The sequence below is a fragment of the Chelonoidis abingdonii genome, chromosome 3, assembly GCF_003597395.2.
Source record: "Chelonoidis abingdonii isolate Lonesome George chromosome 3, CheloAbing_2.0, whole genome shotgun sequence".
Classification (NCBI taxonomy): Eukaryota; Metazoa; Chordata; order Testudines; family Testudinidae; genus Chelonoidis; species Chelonoidis abingdonii.
The window spans coordinates 83,281,268-83,298,503 of NC_133771.1; the positions used below are offsets into that span (position 1 = coordinate 83,281,268).

The 17,236-nt window shown below is 41.4% G+C and overlaps 1 protein-coding gene across 3 annotated transcripts in view; it reads right to left on the reverse strand.

Moving 5' to 3' along the window:
- The window catches only part of HACE1 (HECT domain and ankyrin repeat containing E3 ubiquitin protein ligase 1), an 84,858-nt gene that overhangs the window by 15,720 nt on the left and 51,902 nt on the right, over positions 1-17,236 (reverse strand). For all 3 annotated transcript variants that reach the window (XM_032783571.2, XM_032783573.2, XM_032783572.2), the window contains 5 exons: positions 14,774-14,885; positions 14,581-14,678; positions 14,293-14,380; positions 12,346-12,495; positions 5,605-5,801 (listed from right to left, as the gene is read on the reverse strand). In XM_032783571.2, coding sequence (XP_032639462.1) covers positions 5,605-5,801; positions 12,346-12,495; positions 14,293-14,380; positions 14,581-14,678; positions 14,774-14,885 — 645 coding nt within the window. The remainder of the gene's footprint in view (positions 1-5,604; positions 5,802-12,345; positions 12,496-14,292; positions 14,381-14,580; positions 14,679-14,773; positions 14,886-17,236) is intronic.

Genomic DNA, 17,236 nt, shown 5'->3' on the forward strand with positions numbered 1-17,236 from the left:
AGATACAGTAAGCAACTTGAAGAATGTCACACATGCTGCCTCCACTCTATTTTGAAAATTGACAGGCAAGACAGTCTCAAACATTAATATCCTTGAAAGAACAAAACAGTAATTGAGGCCAGTTGAGGCCAAGTAAATGATCAAAGCTCAGCTTAGATTGACAGATCATGTTATCAGAGTGGGCAACAACATAGCTCATAGAAAACTTTTGTTTTCTGGAGTGTCGCTCTTGAAAGCACAGTATGAGTGGACAACAGAACACTTCAAAGAGACACCCATAAGCAGAAACTCACCTCATGCAGCATAAAGAACAATATATTTGAAGACACAGCCAAAGATAGAATAGACTGAATAGAGAACAACTATCAATAAAAGTTAACACTGAGGAAGCCAGGTGCGAAAAAGTGATTGAAAAAAGGGTCAAGCATCATGCTGAGACTTCTGTGCGAGCATGCACACTCCTGTGTGACATTTGTTCACGATCTTGCTCCTCACAGATCATATTATGAAGCCACATGAGAGCACATGACCCTGTGAGTTGTCATTGTTGGGATAGCCACAAAGACTAATTTATTGAAATTGTATATCCTATTTCAATACCATCCATACAAATTTCTTCAGGTTTTATCTGCTGAACTAATTTTTGTTTTAAATAAGTATGTGTCACTCTCAATTGACATTCCTCTTCTACTAGACTGGATTAGCATTTTTTTCCCTTTGTGCCTCATGACTTTATGCAGGGATGGCTTTAGGCCGATTCAGCCAATTCCCCGGAATCAGGCCCCGCGCCTTAAGCGTCTTCTACATTTTTTTTTTTTTACTTACCCCGGCTGCGGTCTGCTCCAGGGTCTTCCATGGCCCCGCAGCTCCCGGCCGGAGCCGCGGCGCGGCAAGCTGCCCCCCGACCCCGCTCTCCCGGCCGGAGTGCAAGCCCTACCCGGCAGCCCTGCTGGAGCTCTGGGCCCTTTAAATAGCCCCCAAAGCCCTGGGATAGCAGGGGGCTCCGGGGGCTATTTAAAGGGCCAGGGCTCCAGCTGCCTCTGCTACTCCATCCTTTAAATAGCCACCGGAGCCCCCCCCAACCCTCATGTATTCTCCAGGGCTCTCGTGGCTATTAAAAAGATCGGGGGGGGGGGTAGAAGCAGGGGAGCCCCAGGCCCTTTAAGTAAGCCCCAGAGCCCTGGAATAGCGGGAGCCTTGGGGGCTATTAAAGGGTGGGGGCTCCAGCTGCCTCTGCTGCACCCCCTGCCCTGCCTGCACTAGCCCTGCCCCCCCCGCCTGCAGCCAGCTCTGCACCCCGTGCCCACAGCCAGCCCCTGCCAAACCCTCTGCCCTGTCTCCAGCCAACCCCTGCCACATACCTCTGTGGCCCTGCTCAAAGCCAGCCAGCCTCACACAGCCCTGCCCACACCAGCCCTGCACACCCTGCCTGCCCTGCCCACACCCAGCCCCGCACCCCCTGCCCTGTCTCCAGCCAATCCCTGCTGCACCCCCCTGCCTGAAGCTAGCCAGTTCCGCACTCCTCTGTCTCCAGCCCTCTCAACCCCTGCTGCATCCCCCTGCGGCCCTGACTGAAGCCAGCCCACCCCACACCCCCCTGTCACCAGCCAGCTCTGCACCCCTTGCCCTGCCTGCTGCTAGACCCTACCTCCAGTCAGCCCCTGCCCTGCCTCCAACCAGCCTCATGTCCACTGCTGCCCTGCAGTTCCCAGAGCAGTAACCCTGCACACCTGCTTCAATGAGGGGGGCAGGGAGCAGCTGGGACCCACACATGTGAAATGGTGGTCATTAATAAGCAATCAACAGCATATATNCAAAAAAAAACCTTTTAATAAAAGGAGGGAAGTAACTTGGCTCTAATTTGGGAAAACACCACAAACAGGGTTCATAAACGTAAACTATGAGCAAAAGAGCACAGCAAACGACCATGGAAAATGTCCCTTTTTATTTGTAGATACAAAAGATATCTGCAATATATTTAAAAAAAAAAAAAAGCCTTTTAAGTCATCCCTGCCAGGGCCCCGCTGAAAATGTTCGAATTGGGCCCCGCACTTCCTAAAGCTGGCCCTGACTTTATGAATTGCTTGGGATGACAATACTTTTCAACAGGTACCCCTCTACTGGACACAAACTAATGAATTTCTTCAGAGACTGAATTTTCCTCCTCTGACAGATGTTAGTACAAGTTTTAGAAAAGGACAATTTTTTATTCTTAAATTACAAAAAAAATTACACTGTAGACTACAGAAAGAAATTCTAAACTTATTGGAGAAGAAAGACTGCAGTATGAAGTTATTACACATTTTGGATCTTTTTTAAAAAAAGGCATTTTTTAAATCTGCCAGAGTCATTAAGTTACACAGTACAAATCCAGGTCATTAAGAAAATATTTACTGAACAGGTATGTCCAAGAACTGACATATGATTTAAAAGTCAAGGACTCTGTATCCTTAGACCAGGGGTGGGCAATCTAGGCCCAAGGGCCATGTCTGGCCCCCCAGACATTTTAATCTGGCCCTTGAGCTCTCACCAGGGAGAGGGATCGGGGGCTTGCCCTGCTACACAGGGCTCCAGGAAGCAGTGGCACGTCTTCCCTCCGGCTCCTATGCGGAGGGGCAGCCAAGGGTCTCCGCACGCTGCCCCCACCCCAAATGCCACCCCCGCAGCTCTCACTGGACGGAAACCACTGCCAAAGGGAGCTGCAGGGGTGGTGCTTGTGGACAGGGCAGCGCACAGAGCCATCTGGCTGCCCCACCATGTAGAAACTGGAGGGTGATCATGCCGCTGCTTCTGGGAGCTGCCTGAGGTAAGTGCTGCCCGGAACCTGCACCCCTTACCTCCTCTTGCACTCCAACCCTCTGCCACAGCCCTGATCCCCTCCTGCCCTCTGAATCTCTCAGTCTCAGCCCGAAGCACCCTCCTGCACCCCCAACACCTCATCTCCAGCCCCAACCCAGAGGCTAAACCCCCAGCCGGAGCCCTCACCCCCTCCCACACCCCAACCCCCAATTTCGTGAGCATTCATGGCCCACAATACAATTTCCATACCCAGATGTGGCCCTCGGGCCAAAAAGTTTGCCCACTCCTGCATTAGACTGAATCTAGCTCAGATCAGTAGAGAGCAAAAAAGTCATTGTCCTCTAACTGCTGTTTGTATTACCGTGTCATTAAATAGTTTGATAATCTCCACATTCCCAAGGGACTAACATCCATATTTCAAAAATCACCATAACAATTAGCAACATCAAGAGGTGCTAAGGGCAAGAAGGGAATAGAAATATCACCTCTAGAGGTGATCTCTTCACGTCAGAGTTGAGGTAATATGAGAATATTTATATTTATAGTGGAGGTAACATGAGAATATTTATAGAGCAAATGTACATAAAACTATCAAACTAAAATATGTAAAATTCTTGTAGGATAAGTCAAACAGAAAAACTTAAATATTAGATTAGGGATGACATGTTAGCAAAATTTCCAACTTCGTTCAAATTGAAAAGAGCATTGTAAACTGACGATAGACTTTATAATGGCAACACTGAAACCACAAATTATTGTGGGATATATTAAACTAAGAATATATATTATATATATTATACTACAAGAATTTAAAAGAGATTGGAACAAAGCAACAGTGTATTTGTTCCCTGACTCCATTCATTTATAATATTAATAAAGGGGCCAAATCTCCACTGACTTGCATTGTGTAGTTATTTACACCTGTGAAAAGGGGGTGGAAAACCAACGCTAAATGGCACAAGACAGTGGAGAATCAGTCTCATAAAATGCTTGTTAGTTATCTGAATGATAGAAAGGAAGATTATGCATGTAAGGATTCACTGTCAAAGTTCCAGAAACAACAAAATTTTAAAATAAATGATGACACCAAGTGGTCATTTGCCAATATAACAGCCAAATATCTTACCAACAAAAAGCTAGATAAATACATGCAATTTATGTATACATATAATACACATAGTATGCTGAAGTCAGAACCAGTGCAAAGGAAGTACAGAATTTGATTGGAACAATGTCTGCTTGACTCTTCTACAAAGTGTTAAAGTTTTAATACCAACTATATTGATGCTCGTTTGCTTAACACTGAAAAGGATTATATGCTGGACTCCCAGACTCTCAATGTCACAAATAAAACTGAGTAAAACTATTTTCATATATACTAAACAATTTATACATGGTTGGAAATGCTTCTCATGGAAAAACTTTCAGACCACTATACTGAATAAACTGAGTACAGTTTTCTTTTAAAATCTATTCATACGCAGTGTGCTTATACTGGTAACAGACCCACCACGACACAACCATTTAATACATATGGAAAGATTAAAGAAGAAAACACAAATGGTAAATTTCTGAAGTGTCAGTAGCATGAAGGCATATTACCAGATACTGAACATTAAAGACTGTATGAAGCATACACTGAGCTATTGAATGAAGGACAAAATTCAATAAAAAGGTAAGTTATGTCATAATTTAGAACTAAATTTTTAAAAAGAGGCTGGGCAAAGGGTACTATTTTAACCCTTGTTATGGTAATTACACACCACAGACTAATGACTTTCTTCATGGAGGCAGAGCATGAAACATAAATCACAGTACTAAATTTTAGAAGAAGTCTACATTACTTTATATCTTTTCCCAAGAAATTCTCTTTAGATTTCACTATATCATTCAATTTTCAGAGGTTTATAGCCACAGGGTACACAGTACATATTTAATTTAGGTTTAGTTTTTCTGTAGCACAAGCAGCAGCAAGTTGTTTACAAAATATTTAACACAGAGAACAGAAACAGACTTTGCTTTAGTACTGTGTTTAAGTATTAGGCCCACCTGCGCTAGCACACAGATTTTAACCCAGTTATAATTCTGTCAGCTTCTGCTTTACATAGATCAAAATGTTATATTGTTAAACTTTGTTTATGGCTCATAAAGTAAGCCTGGAATTGTTGAAAGATGAAAGGCCTAATAAGTTTATTTCAAAATCCTATTCCTTTCTGTTTAGTGAATGAATTTGCATCGTGTTTTATTCAATGATAACGTTAAGACCAAAAACTGTCTGCGAAGCTGAGCAGCACAATTCCTACTGACTTCAAATCGAGTTTTGGGTGCTTTGCACTTCTCTGTCCCAAACACACCTTAAATACTCCACTGTTTAGTGAACAGGCCATGTTTAACAGTGAATTTTGCAACACTTAAGCAACATTACCTACAGCTGTATTTTTGAAAGGCACACAGGTGTTCCTTGTTAATACTTCCCCTCCTCCCACACCCCCACCCTCCACCAAGAGCTTGACAATGTGCAGTATAGTATGATGTCACTTCTAAAGAGTCCTTCATTTGAGTTCTACCTTGTTTTTCTTCATAAAAACTCCAACAAAAGAGGAGACAGACAATTTCCGAGAGCTGTTTAAAGAACTTTCTTCAGAAGAGTCCAATTTACTGACATATAGAAATGGGGACCATTTGCCAGCTACGTTTTAATATTGTGGGTATGATTACTTTAGGTACATAATTTATGCTTCTACTCACTCACAGGTCAGTTAAATTGTTCTTATCAGTAACTTCTGGATAAACCTGAACACTCACTTTGTTGTCTTGTGTAACAAGAATACTTGCACCCCCTGGTTTCAAAGGCACTTCTTCCATTGCTCCAAACACATCAGTCTCGACAGAGAAGGTCAGTTCCAGCCCAAGATCACTGATATCATTATCTAAAATCCACTGCAAGTTCTTTGCATACTCTGGATCAATTGATGCCACATCCTGATAATTTACAGGAATACCTGAGAAAATAAAAATCAAAATCCAAATATTCAGTTTGCCTCAGCCTGCTTGTTCTATGGGACAAGATTGCCCTCTAGAGAGGGACTGAAATAATGCAGGGATGAAAAACAGATTTATAGTCACGATACACAGCAGAATTTAAACTCGCCGTATCTTCTGTATTTTGGACACAGACATAGAAAGCAAAACATGTCCTTTGATATAGACTCTCCCGGTGAACCGAAGTCACGCACCATTTAGTCAATAAGCTATAACAAGTGCACATTCCTGGGACACTGACTCAAGTCTCACTGTGAAGCCCAAGGCTTTCAACCATTCGCCTCATGAAAATACACCAGTCCAACAGGTGTTTACAACCAGTAAGTTTTATAAAACCAGTTGCTTTTGTATTTTAAAAAAATGTCTCTTTTCACTAAAAAGCAGTTTGTAGCTGGAAAAAAAATACTAAGGAAGTAGTTATGGAGGTCTTTTATATACTCAGAATAAATTAATTTCCTCTGCTTTTTAGATTTCTTTTTTATCCCATTTCCTATGAGATGAGACCTGCTGCTCTTTCGGCAACAACTGTGGTCCAGCTACAAATTACTTTTAGAAAAAAAAACTTAAGTTGTGAAACTCTAAAGCAATTTACATTATAAAAGCAAATCTGGAAAGAGGCTAAAAAGCAAAAGTTGTTATACAGCCTCAGCTAAGTACAGAAATAAGTTTTAGAATTTCCTATTTTTATCCCCTTTCCCAAATACACATCCAATTACAGCATGCATTTTGCAAGCACACTGCTAATCTGATCCTTCCATATCTTCCCCCATTGTAAAACCATGGAGAAAGAGGGAAGATCAACAGCTCCTCCAGTCTCAGCCCTGGTCACTCCTGGCCTATCACACAGTCACAGCCAGAGCCAAAGAAATTTCTTTCACATTTAGTTCCAGCTTTCTTCTCTGCCTGCACAGTAATGTGAAAGATTACTTACCAGTAAGTGTTCAAGAGCTACCTCTGTACAGTTCACTGCAATGTGGCACCCCTGGTGTCAAGCTACTTTGCAAAACCACCTCCACTGGCAGGTGCACGAGAGTTCTCGTGTATCAGTGACATTGCCACCCTACGCTACATAAGGAATTGCCCCAGTTCCTTCTTCCAAACTACAGTGTCCTGATGTTACTCCATGGCAAAGAGGAAGGAGGCCCAGTAGCATGAATACAGAGAGCTAATTCTCCAACCACACTAGTTACCAGCCTATATGCTTCTCACCTATGGGAGTTTAGCAAGCATGGCTCAACCAGGTAAATAGTGGGTGAGGAGTTCTTAGCTAAATATGGACCATATAACAGCTGCACAAAACCAGACACTGGAGTATGATGCTAAGTCTAAGGAGAAGCATCTGGTGAAAGCATACATTGAATTCTCAAACAGTTTCTTTGCAAGTCTCCACCAGGGGAAGCCAGCCTAAGATGGGCCACTGACACCAAGGTGGCGGTTGTGGAATGGGTCTTCAAACAAGGTACTGTTTTCCTAGCTAAGACGATATATGGAACATAGTAACATAGTCTTGTGAGTGTGTCTGGTAATAGCTTCTCCTACATACTACAAATAACCTATTTAAATAATCAAAGGGTTTAGGGTTTGTTTGTTTGTTTTTTTTCAAGTAAAGCACAGTAGCCTCTTATATCTAGTGTATTGAGACTTCCTTCCCCTGGGTGGGAATGAGGTGTTACAAAGGAAACAGATAGATGGAAATCTGAGACTACCTTAAGCATGAAGCTGGGATGCGTCCTCAGGATGATTTTGTCCTTTATGAGCACAGCACAGGGTGGAGTGGTGATCCAAGCACTAAGCTCACATGCTCATCTTCCTACCAATTACCTCTGCTATCAGAAAGGCCATTTTGATTGATATATGCTTGGGAGAAGCCTGAGCGAGAGGCTCATAAGGAGGGTCCCATTAGCTTTACTAGCACAAGATTTAGATCCCGTGTCGACATGGACTCTCTAATTGGCGAGGAGGTAGAATATTTAATATGCCCTTAAGGAACCTGCAAAGTGAAAGAATGGTTTGTCCTTAACAAAACATTCTGATAAGCAGATATTTTTGCCACGTGGACCTTCAGGGAGAGGCTAAGACTACTAAGTCCTTAGACTAAGTGTAAAATGTACTCAAAGATTGAAGGAACTTCAGCTTGAGATCTAGCGAGTCCTTTGTCAGCCACCCAGACAACAGTTGCCATTTTTATTTATAACATTTCAAAGTGAAAGCTGTAAGAGAATGGCTTGAGGTCTTTGAGAGCAGGAACTGTTCACATTAGTCCCAGGTTCTCTAACCTCTAAGCTACCAAGTGGAGTGTCTCTATGCTAGGATGAAGAATCCTTCCTTGCTGTTGAGATAAGAAGTCTGGAGACAGAGGCCAATGAAAAAGCAACACCATGGCCAGCAGCAGGAGATCTGGATACAAGTGCTGACAAGACCATGTTGCAGCTATTATTATGATGTTTGCTCTGTCCAACGTGATCTTCCTTATGTGACCCTGGGAATCAAGGAAATGGAAAAGATGTTCTTCTTATGTATCTACTGAGGTTTGTGAGATCCAGAATAGACCTCAGAGATTAGCTCTTCTTGGGAATCAGGAAATGATAGTGTTAAAATCCTCTCCCTCAGTATTCCTATGGAAACTCCTTTATGGTTCCCTTCTTGAGGACCGAATCCACCTCTTTCAATAGGACTCTCTCATGAGATGGGAGAAAATGGTGAAACGGCCTGTTGCAGAACTGGATGGAGTATCCACCATCAATGGCGTCCACTATCCACTGATCCAAAATAATCATGCACCAGAAGCTGTAAGAGGAGAAACTAAGCCATTTTCCTTGCATTTGTGTCTGAAGCATCATATGCTGGTCTTAAGAGTGTCTTGTGAGCTTACAACTCCATGAGACCAAGGTCTTAGCCACTTCCTTCTATTCCTCCAGTTGAGATTCCAAGATGAGGCCCATGGCACCCCAAAGTGTAACTGCAGATGGACAAGATAGTTTAGTAGTCAGCCATTTGGGAGGTCTAGACATGTAGGCTCTCCTGCCAAAAGCACCCAGCTTACACCCCTCAATCAGAAGTGGAAAGAGACACTTTGCCGCCTCTAACTTTCTCTAATGCTGCAGACACCTCCAGGGAACTGGCTGGAAAAAGTTGTTTGATGTCCATTGTTTGCCAGAGTGTACATCCTGTCTGCTCACCTGGACACAGCCAAGGAAGAAAAAGGAGATAGCCAAATAGTTCTGTCATCCTCAGCCCACCAAAGAATAAGAGGCAGAGACTACATCTCACTAGTCTGTACCTGTAATATGTCAAACAGGGGATTGGATCTCTCTGGTGCCATGACCCATTTGCAGCTGACATGTATCTGCCATTCTTTCCAGTAGCCCCTGAAAAACAGTATGATTGTCAGGAATGTAAACAGATGAAGCACCAATTTGGTCTTCAGGGAATGTACCACCTGTATGTTCCTCCAAAGGGGACTCAGATGGTTTATCCTGAAGGAGTCTCATCCCATTCCTTAGATATAGGCAGGTCCTCCTGCACATCTACTGGATTCAGTGGCAGCATCAGTGCTGATGAGGAAGGTTGTTTTGGCACTGGGTGAATGATAGGTACTATAAGGGTATCAATGCCAAGTGGGGGCCTGGTGCCAGATGGGGCATTGGAACTAGTGTCGCAGTCAGTGCCAGGACTGGTCTCAGCCTCCAAAAGGGTCTTCAGAGTCCTGTATGCACAGCCACATGAGTAGCTGAAGAAAGCCTATGGTAGATTTCCATGACTTCTCGACCTAAGACAAGAGCAGAGGTCCAGTGCCCTGAGATCAATTCTGGGGACTGTGTAAAGTTCATCTCCAAAAGGGTTAGATATTCAGAGGCACCTGTGGGTTGGGACTGGAGGATTAAGTTTCAGTGCAGAGTCAAGCAGTGGAAAAGCATGTTGTAGGGTGGCTAGTAGATTCAGACACAGAAAGATTCAAAGTATTATTGGGATCTGAACTGGTTAGAAGTCCAAGTTAATTGGTGCTGAGATGTTTGGCTCCACAGGGACATGGAAAAGAAATGCCATTTGAGAATCTTTGAGGTACTTGTGTGTCAGTGAATACAAGAGAGAGAACTCCTTTTCTCTCTTTTTTGTGCCTCATGAGGAGATGTGCTGCTGCTTCTTCTTTTTACCTGAATGGACCTCTGAATGCCCTTGCAGAGCTGTGGCAGAGGCATCAGTAGATGAATAGAATAGTGCCAAATCATCATGCGAGGAGCAGGTGGCAAGATGGGCACTTCCTGTGTTAGCACTGGGGCTAAGGAAATCTTTAAGATGGTGCCAACTTGATCTTTGGTGCTAGGTGAAAGATTCATTCCCAGCATGGGGCCGAAGAGATTCTGGTCTCAAGCCCATGATAAAAAGCTGGCGCTGAGGCCAGAGCAGTAAAACTCATCATGGGTCCTGCACAGGAAGACCTGCGCTGAGGCTGGGGTCTCTGCACCATCAATTAGCCAAGGCTATCAAGGCTGTAGGCACACTGAGAAGCTAGATGAGCCTAGAGCCTGAAATGACTCTGCCTTCTAGAGCAGGGAGGGAAGCGGCAGCAAATTGTACCTTCGGTTACTGAGTGGGTCTCGCCCAGACAGAGCAAGCACCAGATGAAAGCACCTGTCTCTGGTATGATCACTGGGCAGAAGGGACATCTCTTGATGCCCTTATGAGACCTCATGGCCCAACACAGCGTTGGTAAAGGTATATGGGACAAGGGGAGGGCGATTTACAATAAACTACCTTATACTACTCTAAGTTAACTAATTACAAGAAGATATTAAGGTAGGATAGAGGAAGACCTATCTATAGAAGGTAAGTTCCATTAGCATTCTGTGGCAGTGGCAGCAGCAAAAGACCTGAGGCACTTAGGGGGTGCACCCTCATATGTATGGTAAGGAAATGAAGTCACCCTCATGTGGGACTTCTCATGCACTCTCCAAAGGACTCTGGTTTTCTGGCTATTCTGCAGCTCGATGCCAGAGACAACATATTCCACAAATGCCAAGGGCAACATATCTCCATCAGAGTACTGCACAGAGGTTCTCAAAGACCAGCAGATATGTTCTTGTTCCTCAGGGGTGAGCCAAAGACACCAGTAGTTCTTAGTGTCTCCATTCCTAAAGAAGAAAGAGCAAACTCCAGCACCTTTCTGGGGACTGGAACAGTACTGTTGCATCTGGGGCAACCTTTGAGACACTAGGCTTCTCCCAATGGAGAAAGACTCGAGATTTTGCTGGACAGGTAGCTATGGCAGTTATGAGACTCTCATGGAAAAATCCCACAGAATTTAAGGTGGGTGAAACCAAAAGGGTACTATAGAAATTGGTATGAAATTCCTTGAAAACTTCAGCAAGAATAATCTCCTTTCTATTAGAGTTTTTAAACTATCCTCTAGGAATCTACAGAAAGGACACAAACTTACATTACATTCTAAATGATGATTCAAAAATAGTTCCGCTGAAAAGGAAAAAGGCTGAGAAGGCTACTGTAGCAGCACCAATGAGCCACTACTGAGAAGTAACACATTTGTCAAGGGAAGGAATTGTTAATATTGGTGGTCGTAAAAATACAGATTTTCTTTGTTGCTATGTGATCAGAACCTGAGTGTGCATGTGGGTGTTTATGATAAGAGTGGAGTAGTAGCTTTCCCCCCTAGATCCAGCAAGTTTCCTCGATAAATTTGCAATGCTGGAAAAACTTCTTAGTCAATTTTTTTCAAAGTTATCAAACCAAGCACCCTCACTGAAGGATAGAGTTTTATGTTAAAACTCCAAATATTTGAATTAGTTCAGGGACTCACTATGAAGACATTTTTGTCAGAATTCCTGAAAGGTCACATACTTCTAGACTGGGGAACATAAGTAATTTCAGATCAGGACATATCTGAGAAATTACAAACCATGGAAAACAAGGTTTAGAATGAACCTACCATTTAAATATCAAACAGAGTGTTAGCACGTGATAAAACTAACGAACCTGCTGGCCATAATGCCTGTACTACTTGTCTCTGAACTAAGAATGTTTTTTAAAAGACAATCAAATACAAAGTGGCAATGGCCACTAGTTTATATATTTACACTTTAAAGGGGTTATAGCAGTGGCACTGTCATTTTTTCTTAAGAAACATCCACAAGTGAGCTTCATATATTGGTTAATAAGTGTGAAGGACTAGCTATTTGCTCCAGTTGATATAGTGCAAAAGTTGCTCTACTAAGTTTCCCCACACAGAAGTACCCAGTGTATTTCCATTTTCAACAACTTTACTATTCCAGTCTAAGCCTTTCTTCAGAGAATGCCAGTCATGCTGTATTGTGCTGTAACCCTGATGTACACACACACAAAGACTTACTTTCACATCCACCATTCTCTACCATAGGTCACCAAAGATGAAAGCCTAGTGCATAAGTAACAGTACCACCAAGCCACATCATTTATATCATTTACTGAAATGAATTAGTTGTCTAAAACAGGATTTTAATAGAACCATACCAAGAATATGCTTGTAGAATGACCTTGTGAAGTAAATGTTGACCAGCTGCCTGTGATTCAGAGCTAAACCCAAGATCTGTCCAGCAAATCGAAAGTAGTTCAAGTGATCAGGATTTACAGAAGAGTTGCTGTTTGGCTGGAAGGTTGTTCCTACGAAACAAAGGGTGCTATTATATTTAGTCATAGTTTTAGCCCGTATCTTACAACTGCAGCCTATATATTTTTACTGTAATTTGAACCTCTCAAATAAATTTAACAATTGTAATTTGTTCGTAGGACAAGAACAAAAAACACACACCTACATTACCCTCTTCTCTGATAGATCTATTTTCTTGGTGTGACCAAAATCAAAAGGCAAAACCAGGATAAAACTTGTAATTACTTTCTACAACTTATTAAAACTGAAACATAGATATTTCTTACTGCACATATACATTCTTAACATTTCCAACAAAAATTACATTTCCCAGGGCCACAGTGTGTTTACCTTCTTCACCTCAATCCACTGAATAGACAAAAATTTGAATATTTTTCAGAAATATTTACATTCTTGCTGGTTTGGAATTAAAGTACAAAGACCATCCAGAGCAAATATAAAACATGCATAGCCAAAACTTGGACACACCTTACAATAGGCAAAGTCTGACACTATGAAAAAGTAGGAGAAAATGTTCCTTTGGATAATTAAGATTTAATTGTATAATTTCAAGTTCTCAGTATCTTTCTACATAACAAAAAGTTGAAGCAAGTTCTCCAGATTTTTAGAATTAGAGTGCATTGTTCAATAGACTATAATCAGAGCCAAACAACTTGCTTAAGTGTAGCTGTACTCACTTGTGGTCTGTTTCAAAGCTATTTTTCTTCTACCTAAGTAATTAATCTACTTGTTTGATTATCTGAAACACTGAAGTAAAAATTTGTTCTGTTGGGGGGGGGGGGTGTTTGTTTTTTAAAACATATTCTAATTCAGATTGTAATTTCTGTACTACATTCAGCAGGACTGAAGTGATTCAGGAAAGAAATGGGTTAAAATGGAATTTCAATAGACAATTAAGGATGACTGAATTATCCCCTCATCATAAGGGTAATAATGAATTACTACATATAGGCCCCAATCCCGACAATGCTTATGCACAGACATCATTTTACTTACATAAGCAGTTCCATGGCTATTCACATGGCTAAATTTGTGAACATACTTGAAGTGTTTCCAGGATTATAGCCTAACGACTTCTTTGCATTTATTTAAAACCTAGTGACAGAAGGTTCAGTCTCTCTCACACAGCTTCCTAAACCTTTTTTCCCAGCTTTCAGGATGCAACATTTGCTGGCTGAGTTCTCTTTGCAGTTTCCTAAAAAACTGGTAGAAGGTGTGAGTGAGACAATCTCTACTTCTGAGAAAAGCTTTGCAGCTAGATGATCTGTTCTTGTCTCTTGGGTACTGAAGTCAGGCACTGAAAAGCAATTCCAGGGAGATAAACAGCTGTTTTCACTGCAGAAACCAGTTGTGGGGCTGATGTCAAGAAGGGATGAAAAAAACTCCCCATATCCTGCCTGCACCAGCCCAGACATACAAGTAACTGCAAGGTGAAAGACAGCACCCTCCTGCTGCTGATGCATGAGGTATGTCTTCTTGCTACCAGGAAAATGAAAGGAAAATTAAACTGGGAACTCAAAAGGAGCTAAAATAGGATTTGTCCACCCATGCCAAAGAAAGAGCAATATTTGCAAGTCAGTCTGCAACATGTCAGCTTATAAAAGTTGCTTAGTTCTCAATTGTAGTTAATGGACAGTGCATATTACTTATTAGCAAAGGACTTTTTCTGTCCATTATACCTTAATTGATAACAGTTTACATTATGAATAACTTATCGGACCTTTTCCTTAGATTATGAACATTTGCTGATGCAAAATTTAAAGTTAGAAGAACAAGAGATACCAACATACCATCAGCTGACTGGGTGAACAGTGCATAATCTGGGTTAACTATCTCATTGGATAAGATATCAAACCACTCACGTACCACACCTTGACCCTACATGTCAAAAGGATAAAAATACAGCAAAAAGAAATTTAATTTTACAGATGATTTAACAAAATGAGTAACCAAATATATTTCTTAAACAGAAGTATAAGAGTACTGTTAAAACTTCATTTAGATTCAAATTTTGGTTAGATTTGGTATAAATTATATTTATATGCATATCAAAAATTGTTTATGAAGGTTTTACCTACCATGCCTTCTTCGCCATGGAATCGCACAGCAATCCCCTGCTTCAGCTTTGCACAATTTGCTTTAGACACAACTTCACAGCTACTCCTAAAAATAGAATCTAAATATGAAACACTAGTTAATTTTATATCTTAAAAGAATGACAAAAATATTACGCACTTTATACATGCACTCCTCCTCCTTGTAGTGTAATACCTCTGTGAACCAACAGGATGTCATTTTCATTGACTGGTCTGTGCACCATGTCTGAATCTGGTTGTCCAGAGTGCAAATGTTCATAGAACCACTCACAACGATCTTTAAAGGGCTACAAAACAAAAACAGGTAAAAAATGCCGAATATATTAGTCAATCATTCTCAAGGCTAGTAATAAAAGCATTCTGTTAAATTCACTCTAAATATTAAGCTTCAGTGAGGGACTTCATTAAAGCATAATTAGCAGATATTTCAACAAGATGTCACAACAGGAATAAAAGCAAAATCAAGCACTAATCCTGCTAAAAGAATACACAAACATTTTGTATAGCTCATTTTTACATTTGGAAAAGACGACACTTAACAATTCAAATGCTTATGTCTAGACGCTTTGAAAGTTAGATCTGTAATTGAATACATTAGCAATCAATTAGCTCACTTTTAAATTCAATAATGAATTCTCATGAATAATGTTTTCTTTGAAACTATCCTCCACATTGTCTATTTAGCATATTTACACAAACATATGCTTTCATTCTTATTCCTCATTGATCCTCTATGCTAATGAGGCCATAATCAATAGTACCTGACAATAATATGACTTCACTGAATAGGATGATGGAAAAGGTCTTTTGTAAAAGTAAGCAAACTCATTATGGTTTGGGGTTTTTTTTGTTTTGTTTTGTTTTGATTTAAGTCACTTATTTTCTTCAGTTCTGAGAGAAATTCATTATATCTGGTTTGGTTTTGACCCAAGTTAGGCCATGACCATACTACAAGTACAGCCATGCTTTTGTAACCAGTTCATGACACCTATGTGACCGAGTTATATATTTATCTTTCAGTACATCATTTCTATCTCACAACCATAGTTAGCATAGTAAGTGCACATGCACAACTGTATTTTATCTGCATCAGTGCATTCTGGGAAATGTGGGCAGCTATCTCACACATCTCAGCAGACAGAATGCTTAGAGAAAATGCCAGAAGCAGCATTGTGGATTACGTGTTCAGGGAAGGAGGACTGGCCTAACCAGTTATACCGCCAAGCTTAGAGGTCCTTTATACACAGGATAACAGAAAAAATCCAGAACTGATTACAGGAAGACAATCATGTGGCAAACTAGGTTTCTGGCAGAACACCACACTGTTGGTTTTCAGGTTATCAACTGTGGCAGCTGACTGCGAACAGTGAGTTGCGGAGACAAATCATGTTTATGGCCAACCATGCCACTAAGTGGTTACAAACTTATTTAAATTATGTAGCAGAGACAGGGCCTTCATCTGAAACTGCTCTGGTTTTTAAGAAGCTGTTTGATGAAAGAGGTTTTCCTCATTTAGGGCAATGATTCTCTGTTTCCTCCATTTAATAAACGAAAAAGTCTCATGGACCCACTTCCCCTCACAACACCCAAAAACCCCCACTGTTGGATTCTCAGAATGTTTTATTGTAGAGTCCTCTGATACTCCAGAGACCATGAGAATCACTGACTCAGAAATTGAATATTTTAAATCCTTATTCATCTGGGGTTTTATCCACCATTGCAGGTTTATCTCAAAACTAAAAGGAGACACTGTTCTAAGATACAAACAAAAAAACAAGTATAATTCCCTTGACGGAAAAGTCAATACTGTCATTAAAATAACAGCAATAATGAAAGGTATGATTTACAGTAATTCAAAGTACTTTTGAGAGCTCTAATTCAATAGCAAATTAGACCTATGGAAATGGAAACAGCCAGGATTCCCTAGAAATCCATACAAAATGGCATCTTTTTCAGCAAATCTCACCAGAAAGGTAGTTCCATCTTGTTTGACTCATGACATTCAAACAATTGTGGTGACTGTTATAGGATTTTGCTTAGAACAAGGCCAGACAAATGGTGTGCTCACTGCTCACTGATTATAAGGTAAGGTAATAAGTGGAGATTTACCAATCTCCTACAACTGGAAGGGACCTCGAAAGGTCATTGAGTCCAGCCCACTGCTTCACTAGCAGGATCAATTTTTGCCCCAGATCCCTAAGTGGCCCCCTCAAGGACTGAACTCACAACCCTGGGTTTTGCAGGCCAATGCTCAAGCCACTGAGCTATCTCTCCCCCCAGCCACTGAGCTACGCCTCCCCCCTCGGGGGAAGCAGAATATGCCTTTACTTGCTTTAGTGGATAGGATACCAGCACACGGGGCTTGGCTGAGTACAATATGGAACAGAACTGAAAATTATCCAGAGGACTGACAGCTAGCACAACCCTCACACTCTACCCTGAAAAGTTAGTCGCATGGCAACAGAGGTGGGTTCATAAACTCTAAGTACTTAAAGTAAAATGTTTTGCTTTGTGGACTATGGAGGAGAGGGGAATCCTGTCCAGACCTTGATAACTCTCAAAATACAGAATTTCTTTAAAGAGATTTTTGCTATTCAGGCAGCATGGCCCAGAGCTAGCCTACATGTCTTCTTAGGAT